This window comes from Leucopleurus acutus, assembly GCF_964270905.1.
Source record: "Leucopleurus acutus genome assembly, chromosome: 12".
NCBI classification, from domain to species: domain Eukaryota; kingdom Metazoa; phylum Chordata; class Mammalia; order Artiodactyla; family Delphinidae; genus Leucopleurus; species Leucopleurus acutus.
The window spans coordinates 86,099,466-86,115,083 of NC_139154.1; the positions used below are offsets into that span (position 1 = coordinate 86,099,466).

At 39.9% G+C, this 15,618-nt stretch overlaps 2 protein-coding genes across 6 annotated transcripts in view; one reads left to right on the forward strand and one right to left on the reverse strand.

Moving 5' to 3' along the window:
* Positions 1-3,999: 3,999 nt before the first annotated feature.
* FBXO48 (F-box protein 48) lies at positions 4,000-9,163 on the reverse strand. Its single transcript, XM_082851284.1, is given in 5 exon segments — positions 4,000-6,081; positions 6,517-6,627; positions 6,631-6,858; positions 8,221-8,345; positions 9,064-9,163. Coding segments are annotated over 3 exon segments (465 nt in total). The 5' UTR covers positions 6,823-6,858; positions 8,221-8,345; positions 9,064-9,163; the 3' UTR covers positions 4,000-5,919.
* Positions 9,164-9,530: 367 nt separating this feature from the next.
* Positions 9,531-15,618, forward strand: part of APLF (aprataxin and PNKP like factor) — an 84,532-nt gene continuing 78,444 nt past the window's right edge. For all 5 annotated transcript variants that reach the window (XR_014326657.1, XM_082851990.1, XM_082851991.1 and 2 more), the window contains exon 1: positions 9,531-9,691. Coding sequence is in view for 4 of the 5 variants with exons in the window: in XM_082851990.1 (XP_082708116.1) it covers positions 9,596-9,691 (96 nt within the window). In the remaining variant the exon portion in view is untranslated. The remainder of the gene's footprint in view (positions 9,692-15,618) is intronic.

Genomic DNA, 15,618 nt, shown 5'->3' on the forward strand with positions numbered 1-15,618 from the left:
CCAACCAGATTAAATCTGGGAACATATTCTTTTTACCTTTTCAATATATACTTTAGTTCAAGTCCATTCATGAAGAACTCTCCCAGTTTTTGTTTTCCTGAGCATGTCTTTGCTTCACTTTTCTTCTTGAAAAGTATTTCCTCTGGGTACGGAATTCTCAGTTGGTACTTTTCTTCTTTGGAAAGCTTTTTGAAGATAACAACCTTTTGTTCTTGTTAAGAAGAAATCATTCAATTATTGTTCATCCAATGGTAGTTTGTCCTTTTTCTTTGACTGCTTTCATTTTTCCCTTTGTCCTTACTTTTCAGCATATTTAGCTTAAGAGGGGGTATATATTTTATTTAGCATGTTTGCAGACTGTATGGCTTCTTGAATCTGTGACTTAAGGTCTTTCAAAAATTTGGGGAAGTTCTTAGGCTGTCATTGCTTCAAAATTGCTTCTACCTCATTCTATCTCTCCTTGTCTTTTTGAACTCTAATTACACATGTATAGAGCTTCTCACTTCATTATAAATGTTTTTCCACTATTCTCTTTTCTGTATTTTTCATCCTTTCTTTCTTTTTGCCTCATTCTGGATATTTTCTTTGTACTTATCTTCAGATTCATTAACACTTTCTCTTCTCTTAGCTGTGCTTAATCTGCTGTTAAATCCATCTATTGCTTTCTTAGCATGTCATTTTACTTTTTACTTGTATAATTCCCATTTGGCTCTTTTTATTATTTTTATTTCTCTGATGAAATTCTCAACTTGCTTTTTATGTCATTGGTTACCTCAAGCTTTGTTATTTTGGAGACTGCATCTGATAATTCCAACTGTGGGTCTTTTCCATTGTGTTTTTCTCTTTGATTTTATTCATTGTAATGTCTCCTCGTGTGTGTGTGTGTGTGTGTGTGTGTGTGTGTGTGTGTGTGTGTATGCACATCAGACACTGATTTTTTAAAATGCTTATAGAGATAATATAAAGCCTAAAATGTTGATATGTTTCTCCAGGGAGGACTTTTTTTTTTTTTTTGCTTCTGTCAGGTGTCTAGGGCATTATTCTTCTGGGATCCTCTCATTGCAGTTTCAGAGGTTGAGATGTTTTGAAGGCGCATGCTTTTCCTGTGAGGTACTATGTACTTCCAGGTCACTTCCATTCCTAGGATGCTGTCCTTCTGGGTCCCAAACCACAAGAAGGTAGATTACTAAGGAGAGGGGTTACTGGTTCCCTTTCTCTTAGTGAATCCTAGATTCTGCTCATTGTCCTTGTGGCCTTGCAGGCTTTCAAAATCTACTTAATCTCTCAGCTGCTCCTGCAGAAACTGGCAAATGCTTCATGGCAAGATTAACCTCAATTATTGACTTACCTCTTTGGTTCTCTTTCTTTCCCCAGAATCTGGTCCAACATTTTTATCTTATTAGCTCTGGGATGCCTTCAAATAGATTAATTTCCCCCCCAGGTTTTTGAGTTGTCCTGAGTAGGATATCTTGTCAGAATTATCTGTTCTGCCATTAGTAGAAATGTAAGTTCTATATATTTAATATTAATTTCCCATGGATTCTCTTTATACTTGTAATGGGAGATGCTTCATGTTAGTCTTAGTCTGTCATGTTGTCTCAACATAAGAACAAAGTGCTGAATTTATAAAAGACACTTTACTCTAGTGGTTAAAAGCTTGTTCTCTGAAATCAGAGATTTGTGTTTAAATAGTAGGTTTTCATTTTCTTTTTATACTTATGTTTTAGATTACCTGGCAAAGAACTTGGTGATGATTTCCTATGCTGTTTAAAAATCTAATTAATTGTGAAGATGAAATTATAAAGTATTTAGCATAGGGCAGCCATGGGGGAATAATCTAGAAACACGTTGTTGAAAAAAGAAATCTTAGCTCCAGGGAAAAAATAACACTTTAAATAGAGAGATTTGGTGATTATCATCTCAAGCAAATGATCAGATTACCCTCTCACATTGTAAAGTGATCGGACATTATGTGCTTCTTAATGTAGTACAATAAGAAGTATATTACATCACCTATGTAGTCTAATTGCTGAATGTGTTTTACCTGAATCAGATCATAAAGGGAGAATAAGACAAATCAATTACAGAACATTCTATAAGATAACCAGTCTGAATTCTTAAAAAAAAAATCAAAAACAAAAAACAAGTCAATATCCTGAAAAAAAAAATCAAAGGGCAGGGAGATGCTTCTGGTTAAAAGAGATTAAAGGAACATAAAAAATGATATGCATATGTAAACCTTGTCTGGACCTTGAATTGGGGAAAAAAATCTATAAAAGATATTTTTGGAACCATTGGGTAAATTTAAATAGGGATTGTAAATTAGATGATATTATTGAATTAATATAAAAAAATAGATGTGCTGGGCTTCCCTGGTGGCACAGTGGTTGAGAGTCCGCCTGCCAATGCAGGGGACATGGGTTCGTGCCCCGGTCTGGGAGGATCCCACATGCCGCGGAGCAGCTGGTCCCAGGAGCCATGGCCGCTGAGCCTGAGCGTCTGGAGCCTGTGCTCCGCAACAGGAGAGGTCACAGCAGTGAGAGGCCCGCGTACTGCAAAAAAAAAAAAAAAAAAAAAAAAAATGTGCTAATGAAATTGTACTTAGGAGACTGTACTTATTCTTAGGAGATGCATGCTGAAGTATTTAGGAGTGAAGTATCATGTCTGCAACTTATTTTCAAATGTTTCAGCAAAAATAAATAATAAATGTAGAAACGTTAACAACTGGTATATCTAGGTGAAGATATACATGTAAGAGTTTTTTGATGTATCTGTGGGGAGGAAGGTGATCTCCGCGTCTTACTCTTCCACTATCTTGAAGCTCCTCCCATGTAAGAGTTTTTTTGTCATGTATTATTACTTTTCTGGGGGTTTGAAATTTTTCAAAATAAAAAGTTGAAGGAACATTCTTGGCTCTTTCATTTCAGTTACTTGTTCTCAGATTAGTTTTTATTTGTTCAAAATAAAAATTTAATGAGCACCTACTATGTATTATTCTTACAGGTGCTGAGGAGTGGGGTTGAACTAGACAGATAAGATCATTCTCTAATTTTCAGTTCCTTCATGCATAAAATGGATATAGAGTTAGAGTACTCCCCACATAAGCACAATGCTTGGGGCAGAGTAGGCATTCAATAAATGTTGGCTATTGTAATTAATCAACTTTGTCCATTGTTGACCTAATTTCATCCATTTGATGGTTTTGTTCTTTCAACTCTACTTTAAATAAAAATGTGTGATCTTCCATCTTACATATTCTTCCCAAGCCATTTCCTAGTGTTAATACTCATCTTATTTTTGTTAATATTATTAGGGCACTGGAAGTTTTGGAGAGAAGATACCATGTAAAGTCAAAGCAAAGATGAAATTAAACTGGTTAGGGGTATATTTTCCAAATTAGGCTTCTATACATGACTATTCTAAGGTCTAAAGTTTATATTCCCATAGATTTTATTAATGATTATCCTGGTTTAAGATTGGGTTATAAACTAGAAGCAACTAAGGAAAGGTTTCTAAAAACAAACAAACAAAGAAACTAGGTCTTGAGCTGATCAAACATTATACAACATTGGAAATTCTTTAATCCTCTATCCCCAATAACCTTAACTCTTTTTACAAACTGTGCATATGTAACATGTTATTTATCTCTGAGTGAAAGCACTCCTTCCTTTCATTCTACTCCACACACACATGTCCTCAGATGCCAATGGCTTGGTCTGATAAATGTACAATTCATTCTAAGCCCATTCTGTAAATTTGTCATTAAGTTCCAAAACTTTCCTTTCAGTGTAGACTGTGATCATAGTTTATAACTTATTATACATAGAATTATTTTAGTGGTATAATACTAAAACAAAAGCCAAACTAAAGAGTATTCATATAACAAAATAATACTTAAGACTGATTGGGGTGACCCAATAATTAAAAATAAGTGAAACTTTTGGGTGAAGTTTATTTGCAAGTGTTTATTCAAAGAATTTAAAAAAATATTTCAACTTTTCCTATTTTTCTCCTACAGCTTTTGAGAAAACAAGAATAATTCTTCATATATTAGCATTAATATTAAGCATCCCATATATCTTATAGGTTGTACATTGCATTTCAATACAATCTTATCCACTAACAATATGTTAAATTATTTTTATTTTACATTCTGGGTAGGATTAAAATAAATAATATAGAAATAATTTAACAAATCTTTATGGAACTATGTTCCAGGTTTGGGAACACAAAAATAAATAAATGGACCCTGCTATTAAGAAGCTCACAGCCTAAAAGGGGAGATAGACAAATAAAACAGACAATTTAATGTAGTATGCAGCTTTGAGAACGGTATGTGCAAAGAACTAGGGGAACCTTAAGAGGGTCACTTAATCCAGAATGGTAGAAGTTTGAGATGGTTTCCAGGTCGGGATGACATATTTTACAAAAGAATTTGCCAAGAAAAGAAGTAATGGTGGGTGAGAAGAAGAACATTCCTATAGCAGGGATGACTGAATAGTCCTAGGGACTGGACTGCCTGATCTTCAAGGCCCCTTCCAACCCCAAGAAGACAGTAGGAGACAATCAGTCATCAGCTACTTGATCCAACAAAGGGAATTTGTATAGAGTGGGGCACCTTCCTGATATTTGCCTATTCGTGGAATACGATTTCCTGGACTTATTTTTTCATGCTATAGAGCAACATTTAAGAAGAAAATCCCATGCTAACTAAAGGTTTTGTAGACACTTTACCTATGGGGCTGATCACAGATTCAGAATGAAGAATCTGGAATAGTGAACATTATATCATCTACTTTTAAGAAAAAGAGAATAAAAGTTAAAGACTCCTATAAAGCTCTAAACTTCAACAAACTATACAGGTTTCTCGAAAATAATATTTTTCTTTCTCTTCAGTGTGGAGAAAACAGAAAGGAGCCGGTCCTTTGTCTTGGTTATCTACAAGGAGTACACTAGATGGTGATATAAGGCTGTCAGAAAGAAGGTAAGTTTCACCAAGAAAAATAGTGTGGAGGTTCTGATGGCCTTTATGCGTGCTGAAAACTTTCCATATATTTTCAGTCCCTGAGAGCAATTCTAGGTTTGTAGGCAAGTAACGGGAGTCTTAATCTCACAAGCTTTAGCCCTCTGGTCAGGTTCATTTTAAATTAAACCACAAGTTTAACACAAAATGGTTTCAGTGTTTGACAATTCAATCTGATTCCACTGAAATGGAAATTTTAAAGTTATTGAATTATACATTTAAACATATTGCTATTAATTTCATTTAGGGAGTCTCCCCATGAGTCTAGTTATGTCTACTAATTAATAAATCTCTAGGGCTTCCCTGGTGGCACAGTGGTTGAGAGTCCACCTGCCGTTGCAGAGGACACAGGTTCGTGCCCCGGTCCGGGAAGATCCCACATGCCGCGGAGTGGCTGGGCCCGTGAGCCATGGCCGCTGAGCCTGCGCAACGCTCTCCCGCAACGGGCGAGGCCACAACAGTGAGAGGCCCGCGTATCGCAAAAAAAAAAAAAAAATCTCTAAGTCAATTTGTTCAAATGGTTTCCTGAATTTTCAAATTATCATTAAGCAGAAAATACCAATCAAACTCTCTTATCATTAAAGTACTGCAACAGAGTAACACAAATACATGAAACAATACATTTTGAAATCACTCTATCAGTATAGTTTTTTTACATAAATAGCATTTCATGATTTTTCCACATTACAATAAAACCAGAAACGTATTTTTAACTAAAGTGCAAAATAAAATCAAAGCTATATTTTTATAATATGTTCTACTTAGTTTTCTTTTAAATGTTAAATAGTAAAAAGGCAAACAAAAAAATGGACGGCTAAAGATATACCTTTTATAAACTAAGAGTCACTTTAGTTTTAAACTCTCAAAGTTAGGAGATCTGTGTGTGATTTTTCTGCTTATCTTTCCAGTTCTGCTTCTAGAATTTCCCCCCATGTGTCTGCATCCATTGGGTACATGATTTTTTCTGGTAGGCTGATAGGAGAACATATGTTGCTATATCTGCCACTTAGCCATTCATGTTTCACTTTACTCTTCTGGTAATTCCTCAGTAGTATTACCTGAAAGAGATAAACCACCATTGTTAAAGAAGGTAGTCAGTGGTTGGTGAGTGAGTTTGTTTGAAACTAGAGAAGCTGATTGAGAGGGCTGAAAAGATTATTTACATCGATATACACATATACTAATAAGTGTGTGTGTGTGTGTGTACAGAACAGAGTGACTCACAGAGTCTCCTGGGGGTTTTGGATAAGGTAGAGTGAAATGAAGTAGCTATTGTGGTTAACAGAGGTAAATGCCCCCAAAATGTAAAAAGATGGAGATACCGTGGTTTGCAGGAAAAGAATAATAAAATTCAACTTTAACTCCCAACGCCAACAAACTCTGTATGTCATTCTGGATATGAAATCCTCCCTCTTCCAAGCAGAAGGTAGGCTTGGGCTCAAACTGACCACCATATTGTCAAGAACACTGCAGACTCCATAGGTTAAACTTACCCTCCAGGGATAACCACTCTCTAGATCATCATGTATCTCTCTTTGGCATACAGCTCTCACAGTCAGGCAATGAGGTTTCCACAAGGCATCGCTGTGTCTTATTGTGTGATTTCAGCTCCTGCACGTCACTGAAGCCCTGCACAAACTCCAGATGTCCAGCTGACTGAAAATTTTAAAAGTAACTTCTGGAGGCAGCAGTTCAACAAAGTTATTCTGACGCTCTTTTTTTTCCTTCTCAGCATCCGTAGAGTTCAATTCTAGGTCAGAAACCCTTGAACTGTGGTTCCTTTTGGAGTTTTTCTTCATAGCTTGATGTTTTAGTGAATTATCCTCATAAGTAAGCTAAAAGGCAAAAGTTAAAAAGACTCACTCCCTTTAGATCAGACTATAGATCCTACTCTGAGCCAGATACTTTCTGGGTGTGATTTAATGAACTTTAACTTTCTTGACTTGAGCTTCTCAGTCTGTAAAATGGGGCCAATGATGCTTCTCTGGGGTGTGTTCTTGCAAGCATAAACAGGGATAATGTGTAAAACATCTAGCCCCACATCTGAATTGCATGTGGGAGGCACCCAACACATGTTACTTCCTTTCTTCTTTTTAGACATTTTGGTAAATGGGTTTGTTTCTAAATATTTGGTTTTTTTTTACTCCCAAAGAACATTATCTTAAAAAAGAGAAGTGATTCTTCACAGTCAGACTATAATTTATTTTTAGCAGTAGAAACGAATATTGTGAGAACACATTCGATTCCAAGTACTGATTGAAAATACTTTTGAAAAGTATTCGATTCTATTTAACTCATTAATATTTGTCTGTGGGAACCAATGCCTTGTCATTAAATTCTTCATCTACAGTTTGTGACTTAATCGTAAACTTGATCAACTTTTAGTAGTTTATATAAGAATTGTTTATCTACTTACATCTAATGGGTAGGTGCTCACATTTGACACAAATACTAACTGAAATAGACAAGAAGTTGAGGTCTGGGTTATACTGACAAAATTTCAAATATTCAATAAGGGTAGTGTTTTAGAAATGGCTTTTATTTATTTATTCTTGGCTGTGTTGGGTCTTCGTTTCTGTGCAAGGGCTTTCTCTAGTTGCAGCGAGCGGGGGCCACTCTTCATCGCGCTGCGTGGGCCTCTCACTGTCGTGGCCTCTCTTGTTGCGGAGCACAGGCTCCAGACGCGCAGGCTCAGTAGTTGTAACTCACAGGCCCAGTTGCTCCGCGGCATGTGGGATCTTCCCAGGCCAGGGCTCGAACCCGTGTCCCCTGCATTGGCAGGCAGATTCGCAACCACTGCGCCACCAGGGAAGCCCCTAGAAATGGCTTTTTGAAGCTACACTACATGCATAGTCAATTATGAATTAAGATAACAGTCACTGAGGCCATCAAGCAACAGTGACTAACGACTATAAACAATGTTTATAACTCATCGAGGTACAGCACGTGACTAAAAATTTAAAGTCCAGTTTCAGCTAATTTACCTAAGGTGCATGGTGCAGGCTTCTGAAATCATTTGAAAGCATGGAGCTATTTTGGCATATAAAGACAGTTCATATTTACTTAAAATCAGTTTATTCCATTTTGCACTTCCTTTTATAATGAGGGGTGGCATCACAGGAGAGGTTTCAGATACAGCTAAATACTTCTTCTAGCTCAGCTAATGACAAATTCCCCTTTCCAGATGTGCTACTCACCTATATGTTTCTGTACTTGCCAAGACCACAGACGCTCCCATTCATTTGGTGGTTTATGATCCAAATTAGCTCTGGTGGTTAGGATTTTAATGTCTGAGTTCAGCAGAGGACTTCCTCTTGAGAGTCTGGGTAAGTAAGAAAGCAAACTGGTAAAAACAAGTTCATGAGTCGAGTTTTTGTCACCCCACCCTCCTGCCCCATTAATATAAACCAAAGCCAAACTACTCTCTCTCATATTAGGAAAAAGTTACTGTGCATTTAAATGCACATTTGTTACTTCTCCCAAGATCTCACTGGGGATAAAATGCGTCCTGCCTTTACAGTTATACCACAGGAGGCAGATGAAAGCTTTTGAATTTAACAGATGGGGTGCCTTGGTGAGGTTCCTAAAATCCCACTAGGCATTTTTCTTCTTTTAAGTCCAGTTTTGCCTGGATGCCTAGAAACCTATCCTCTTCTGCCCCTTCTTCTTTCTGAACCAAACTTTGCTGAATTACCTCTCTAGTTAGGTGACAGATCGCCCCTCTTTCGGGTGTCACACGGAGGGAGGGATCGGAAGGCAGCGCAGACGCCCGGCTCTCGGGGAGCCCTCACCCCCTGCGGACCCCGCAGGTCGGAAGGAATGACCCCACGTCCTTTCTGAGCCACCCTCCTGGCGTGTCCCGCCCAGACTGCATTTGCCGGAGTCCAAACCACACGGGGCACTGACAAGTAAACAATAACAACCGTCAGCACCAAATGTCACCGCAGCTCCGGCCGGCTAAGCGGACGCTTGTGCTAGCGCCAGGGCCGCGCCCCCAAGCACGCCCGCCCAAAGTCAGCCGGAAGCGAAGACCCTCCTACCTACTGGACCTTGGCGACCTCTCCTTCAACGATTTAAACCTTCCGGACTTCGAACCCTGCCCCTTCAAGTCCCTCACGTCCAGCCCACTCTAGCCCCGCCTTGCTGACTAGTATTTCGCACAGGCGCAGAGAGGAGCGCGCATTGCCTCTTGGGATTGGTAGTTTTCCCAGGGCGTCTCAGCTCGGCAAGCGAGGAGAAGTGGAGGCGCCACGGACTACAAGGACCGGTGTCCTCCGAGACAGGTGGGCGGTGAGAAGGGCTGGGGGGGTTTAACCGGGGCTTTTAAACAATAGTTTGGAGGCGGCGTGAAGGGGGAAATCCCTGAGCTAGTCACTGGTCTGAGTGGAGGGGCGGGACTCCGTACCCGCGCTGGGGCCCCAGCTCCGCGCGGCCTGGTCACACTCAGGGGCAGTCTTTGCTCCACCTCCCCCTGTGTTTTCCGGGGGCCTGCGTAGGCCCGGCGCCCGTCCATGGAAGGCGGAAACGGCTGCGGGGTCCGGCTCCTCGCGAAGGGGTCTAATCCTCGCGGCCATGTCCCGGGTCTTCGAGCTGCAGCCGCAGGACGGCGGCCCCCGGGTGGCCCTGGCGCCGGGAGAGACGGTGGTCGGCCGCGGGCCGCTGCTGGGAGTAAGTGTGGCGGAGGCTCGTTGGCCCCGGAGAGCCGCGAGATCCTGGCCGGCTCTTGAGGCCCTGCTCGGGGTCCTGCGCCTATTCCCCACCGCGCCGGCCAGGCCTGTCTGGATTTTAGAAGTTTGGGGGCAGCACGTTTTTCAGTCAACTTGACTTGGGTTATCATCATTATAATCTTACCCGGGGGTCGGCAAACTGTGGCTCTGGCTCCAAATCCAGCCTGCTTTTGTTTGGAGCCACCTACTAAGAATGATTCTCAAATTTTAAAATGTAAAACGTAAACAAAAAATCCATGTTAAGCGTTTCAGGGAGAACAGTTGCTCTGAGGGTTGGGGATATTGCCTCTTGGCTTGGTAAGCCACAGTGTTTACAGTAGTTTCTGGCCCTTTACAGAAAAAGCTTGCCAACCTCTGATCTTAGCTTTTCTAGAATAATTTCTTTTAAGCTTTGGCTCCTTTGGTGGTACTGTGTCGGCTTTACTTTTATTGTAGTAGCCTTTTTCAGCAACAGTGGCTCACCCTTCTGTAGTGTGTAGTATTCCAGGCATTGATCTAAGGACTTTACCTATACCAACTTCTTAATCCTTTCCAAACCCTATGAATTAGGTGCTCTTATTATCTTCATTGTTCAGATGAGAAAATTGAGCTATGGATTGGTTATTTAAAGGGCACACACAGCTTTTGGACGCAGAGTGCCATTGGGCTACGTAGTCTTCCTCTGGGATGTTTAGGAGTTAGAAAACTTGCCTGTACCATTCTGGAATTTTGTAAATCTCTCCCTAAATACATTTATATTGTTTTCTCAACATTCAGCATGTCTTGTTTAGTGCCTGCTTTGCGCAGCATGTCGTGCAGACCCTAGCACTGCGGGGCACACAGGGATGAATGGGTCCTTGCCCTCCAGTTTTCTCTTGGACTGTCCCGACACACCTGTGTCAGTGAGCCAATACCAGGGAGTAAGGAGTGTTGTCTGTTACCCTGGTTAACCTCCAGTGTCTAAATAGAACCATAGGTATTAGCCTTAGGACTCCTCTCCAAGCAGGAAAAGGAGTGGTGGTTCAAGGTGGTGATGGGGAAGTCAGTTCTAAAGGGGTGTGAGTGTATGTGTGCGTACATATATGTGTATGTGGTAAGATTTTTGAGAAAGTTCCAAGTTCACTTGCTGGTTTGTTTGTAGGGTTTTTTGTTTTGTTTTGTTTTTACTTAAATGTTTGTTATTTTTCTTCAAAGTTTATTAACCTATACAAACGTTTGGTGGAACTGTCTGGAGGTTTCCTCCCTCCCTTCCTCCCTTCTTTCCATCCTTCCCCTTTTCGTCCCTCCTCCCCTCCCTCCTCCCCCATTTCTCTCTCTCTCTCACTTTATCTCAGTTAGAAACAGAGTATGTGCTTCATCTAGAAATGTTATGTCTGATTACTAATGAGTTTTAATTTCCTTAACATACTGTATCACTAACACCGAGTGCTGAGGATCTGGTTAAATGATGGATGAATTTTAGGCCTCTGTTTTATGAACGTGACATCGGGTCACAGACCGATTCATTATTTGTAGCTTGATCTTTGTGTTATAGGCTTGCTAATGCGAGAGGAGCCTATTTGGTTTCTCTCTTTTTTTTCTTTTTTTTGCTGTACGCGGGCCTTTCACTGTTGCGGCCTCTCCCGTTGCGGAGCACAGGCTCCGGACGAGCAGGCCCAGCGGCCATGGCTCACGGGCCCAGCTGCGGACTGGGGCACGAACCCGTGTCCCCTGTGTCGGCAGGCGGACTCTCAACCACTGCGCCACCAGGGAAGCTCGGTTTCTCTTTTTAAAAATGGTAAGGAATAGAAAGTCAATTATCTGGTCAGGATTTAGCTTTTCCTTTTTGAATAGTCATTCAGTGATGAGATTTAAGTTGCCAAGGCAGGTTATTAGAAGTGGTTACGAACGATACTAGATGTGTGGAAGAAAAACCTTGAAAAACAAATTACCTTGTGGTTCTCAAGAGTTTGGAGCTGACAGACAGGTGTTTCTTCTCTGCAGTGGTTTAAACTCCACCTGAGGGCTGCTGTTTCAAACACCAGCAATTCCAGTGAGTTGGTTGGTTTGGTTTGTTTGTAGTGTGTGAGAGAGCAGACTTAGTAAACTCAGGGAGTTTATTGTAAATTCATATCTATCTGAAGTGATTAGTAATAATCAGGATGATTTTTGCACTCTCTTAACTAGCCATGTTTTTTGGAGACAAGTTTCACGAACCTTCATGGCCACAACCTTTAGGTTTATAATTCCAATGTGTAAAGCATTCTTTGCGGTAAAACAACTTGACCGTGGGAATGCCTTCGTATCTTTACAGTGGCAGGAAAACCCTTATAGAGAACACTTGTAGACAACAGAGCACAGTGAAATTTCATTTTCTTGTTCCCTTTGCTTTAGTGTAAGTCATCAGGGAACCCAAGGTCTTTATTTAACTAAGTTGTAATTCTGTTTCCTGATCACCATTTAAAAGGTTTTACAGCAGGATGAATCTCCAGGGAGTTTTCCTAGGTGAAAACAAACAATTCCAAAGGTCACATATTATATGATTTAATTTACATACTGTTATTGAAATGACAAAATTATAAAGATGGGGACCAACTTAGTGGTTCACAGGGCTTAACGAAGAGGTGAGGGGAGCAGGAGGGAATTGGGTATGCCTGTAAAACAACAATGAGGGATTTGTTTTGTGTCTTGACTGTGTCAGTATCAATATCTGGTTGTGATACTGTACTGTAGTTTTGCAAGATGTTACTGCTGGGGGAAACAGTAAACAGTACAAGAGATCTTTCTGTAATGTATCTTTTAACCATGAATCTACAACCATCTTAAGTAAAAAAATTAGTTAAAAAAAAGATTTTACAGCATCTCAAACAACAGAATACCATTAGGCCCAATTATTTGCTTTATGGTTTTTCTTGAATTAAATCCGATTTTGCTCTTAAATGAAAACTGCTCTTTCTGATTTCAAAGTTTCCTTATTCTGTTTTGATAGCAGGGATTATAGGACCCATTCCTTTATGATCTATTTTCCTCCAAGGAAATAGGACAGCACCTGGTATCTAGTGCGATTTCCTAAAGGCAGATGTGATTGAAGCTACTGCTCTAATTAAAAAGAGAAAGGGCCCCCAGGTGGGGATGGAGTTAGTCCTGGGCTCTAGTGCAGACTCTTCACCAGGCATCAGTTCACCACTTCTAAGACTCTTGTAAGTGTCCCACAAAGTTTATACAAAGTAAGCACTCCCAGGCCTGGCAACTCTGCACTGTTCCTACTTGTTGCCAGACTTCACCTGCTGCAGCTGTCTGGTCTGACAAGGTTTGTCCCTAGGGATGTGCCAAGCACTCCTAGCTTTGCCCTGCCCTCAGTTATTAAGCCTAGTACAATTCCTGACGTATGGTAGGCCTTCAACACATGATCTCTTCCTTTTCTGCATCTCAGCCTCACTCTTCCAACCCTCATAAAGAGCCTACTTGCAACTTAGGTGTAAAAAGGAGAGCGTAGAGTTTTAAAGTGAATATAAATATAGTAACGAGGCAGTGCTACCAACTGCTAAAGCTTAAGGAGCAACTTTCATGGTGGATTGTGTTAGCATTTTTTCTATTTTATTGACTAATTAGTAAATTCAGAAAATAGCTAATGAATATATACTATAGTTAGATGGGAGGAATGAAGGAGAAATAAGTCCTTGCTCTCAGGAAACTTATAGTTAGTAGGTATGAGAGACATAGAAGCAAGTAACTAGAAAGGGGAGCTAGGCAGGCACCTCCAGTGAGTGAAGTGGGAGAGAGTAAGAAAAAGTAACACAGGGACACACTGATAGATGACAGCGGTGTCGTAAATGACAACTGCCTCAGTGTTGAGGCCACAAGGAGAGGACTGTGTAATGCAGTTTCTGCTACTCACCCCCATTCCTACCTAGTAAGTGTCATATCATTTTTCTCAAAAGTAGTAAGAAATCTAGATTTTTAGATATAACCTCTGATTTTTAAAAGGTCACATTAAAAGTTTTGTTTCAATACCTTGAGCCAAACAGAAGGATGTAACGTGATACAGAGAGGTGTAGGAATGAACCCACAATTAAGATGAGGGCTCAGAGAAGGCTTCGTGAACTCACTGACATATTGAGCTGACTTTAAAGTGTTAGAACAGTTAGAATTTTGATAGGTCGACAGTAGATAGGAAGGGAAGGGCCCTTAAGGCTAAATTAATGATTTAAGGCTCTAAGGTTGGAAAGGGTAAGGCACGTTGGATAATTGGATAAGCGTTGAGTAGACTTGTGGGATGATCACATTACATCAGTGATTCTGTTTAACTTTTACAGACATTGCTTTTACAACATGTACTAGTTTTCTTTCTTTTTTAAAAATAGGCTTTTTATTTTTCTTAAAAATAAAACCTCCCCTATCAACATCCCTGACCACAGTGGTATATTTGATGAACCTGTATTGGCATGTCATTATCACCCAAAGCCCACAGTTTACACTAGGGTTCACTCTTGGTGTACATTCTATAGGTTTTGACAACTGTGTAATGACATGTATCCACCATTGTAGTGTTACAGAGTACTGCCCTAAAAATCTCAATGTTCTGTCTGTTCATCTTCCCTCTCCCCTGCAAGCCCTAGCAACTACTGAACTTTTTAACCATCTGCATAGTTTTACCTTTTCCAGAGTATCGTATAGTTGGAATCATACAGTATGTATATGTAGACTTTTTTTCAGATTGGCTTCTTTTCATTCAGTAGTATGTATTTAAGGTTCTTCCATGTCTTTTCCCGTTTTTTTAGTGATGAGTAATATTCCACAGTCTGGATGTTCCACAGTTTATCCATTTGTCTACTGAAGGATATCTAGGTTACTTGCACATTTTGGCAATTATGAATAAAGCTGTTATAAACATCCATGTGCAGGATTTTGTTTGAACATAAGTTTTCAGTTCTTTTGGGTAAATAATAAGGAGTACAATTGCTGGATAGTATGGCGAGAGTGTGTTCAGTGTTGTAAGAAACTGCCAACTGTCTTCCAGAGTGGCTGTACCATTTTTCATTCCCACTGTCAGTGGATGAGAGTTCCTGTTCTTCCACATCCTTGTCGGCATTTGGTGGTGTCAGTGTTTTAGATTTTGGCCATTCTAATAGGTGTGTAGTAAATTGCTTTTCATATGTATTTTCCAATTTAATTCTTTAAATTGTCATCTCCCGGGTACCACTCAATGTGAATACGAGAAACCAGATTTGAAAACCACTTTTAGACACACTAAGTGGAATACTTGGCACAGAATAGGTCTTTAAGAAATGTCTGCTGACCTGAACTAAATGTATTTAGAAAGCTTCATTTACCAAAGTCCCAAGTGGGGATTTAGACCCAGTTTTATCTTACTAAGCTGTGCTTATATTTTTACTCACTATGTTGCCTCTGTCATAATATATTAAAGTTGAGGATGATGTTCTCACATTTGTATAGCATTCACTGTGCAAGCAGAATTGCAAGCCAAACTGATTGAGTGAGTTGAAATTTCAGTGGCAGTGAGTAAGCACAGTTTCATCATATTGGCTAACAATTCGGCAACCTTGAAGTAGGAGCTCAGAAAGTATTGGATTTTACTTTTAAAAGTCTAAATGATCCATATTTCATTAGTATTGTGGATTACATGGGTGTTTGTGAGGTAGTCTGATAACCTACCTCTTTACATCATTATTCATGTGAGAAAGTATACTCACAAGTTTCAAAGACCACATCCAGTATATTAATAACCTTATAAAGAGAGATCATGCATAAATTGGAGTCTGCCTAGAGAGCCTCTGGTCAAAATCAAGTCCATTTCCTCAAACTTGTCTTTTCTTAGTATCAGAAATTGCACTTTGATACATTCCACGTGGGATGATATTAAACAGCTTGTGTCAACTAGCTTTTGCT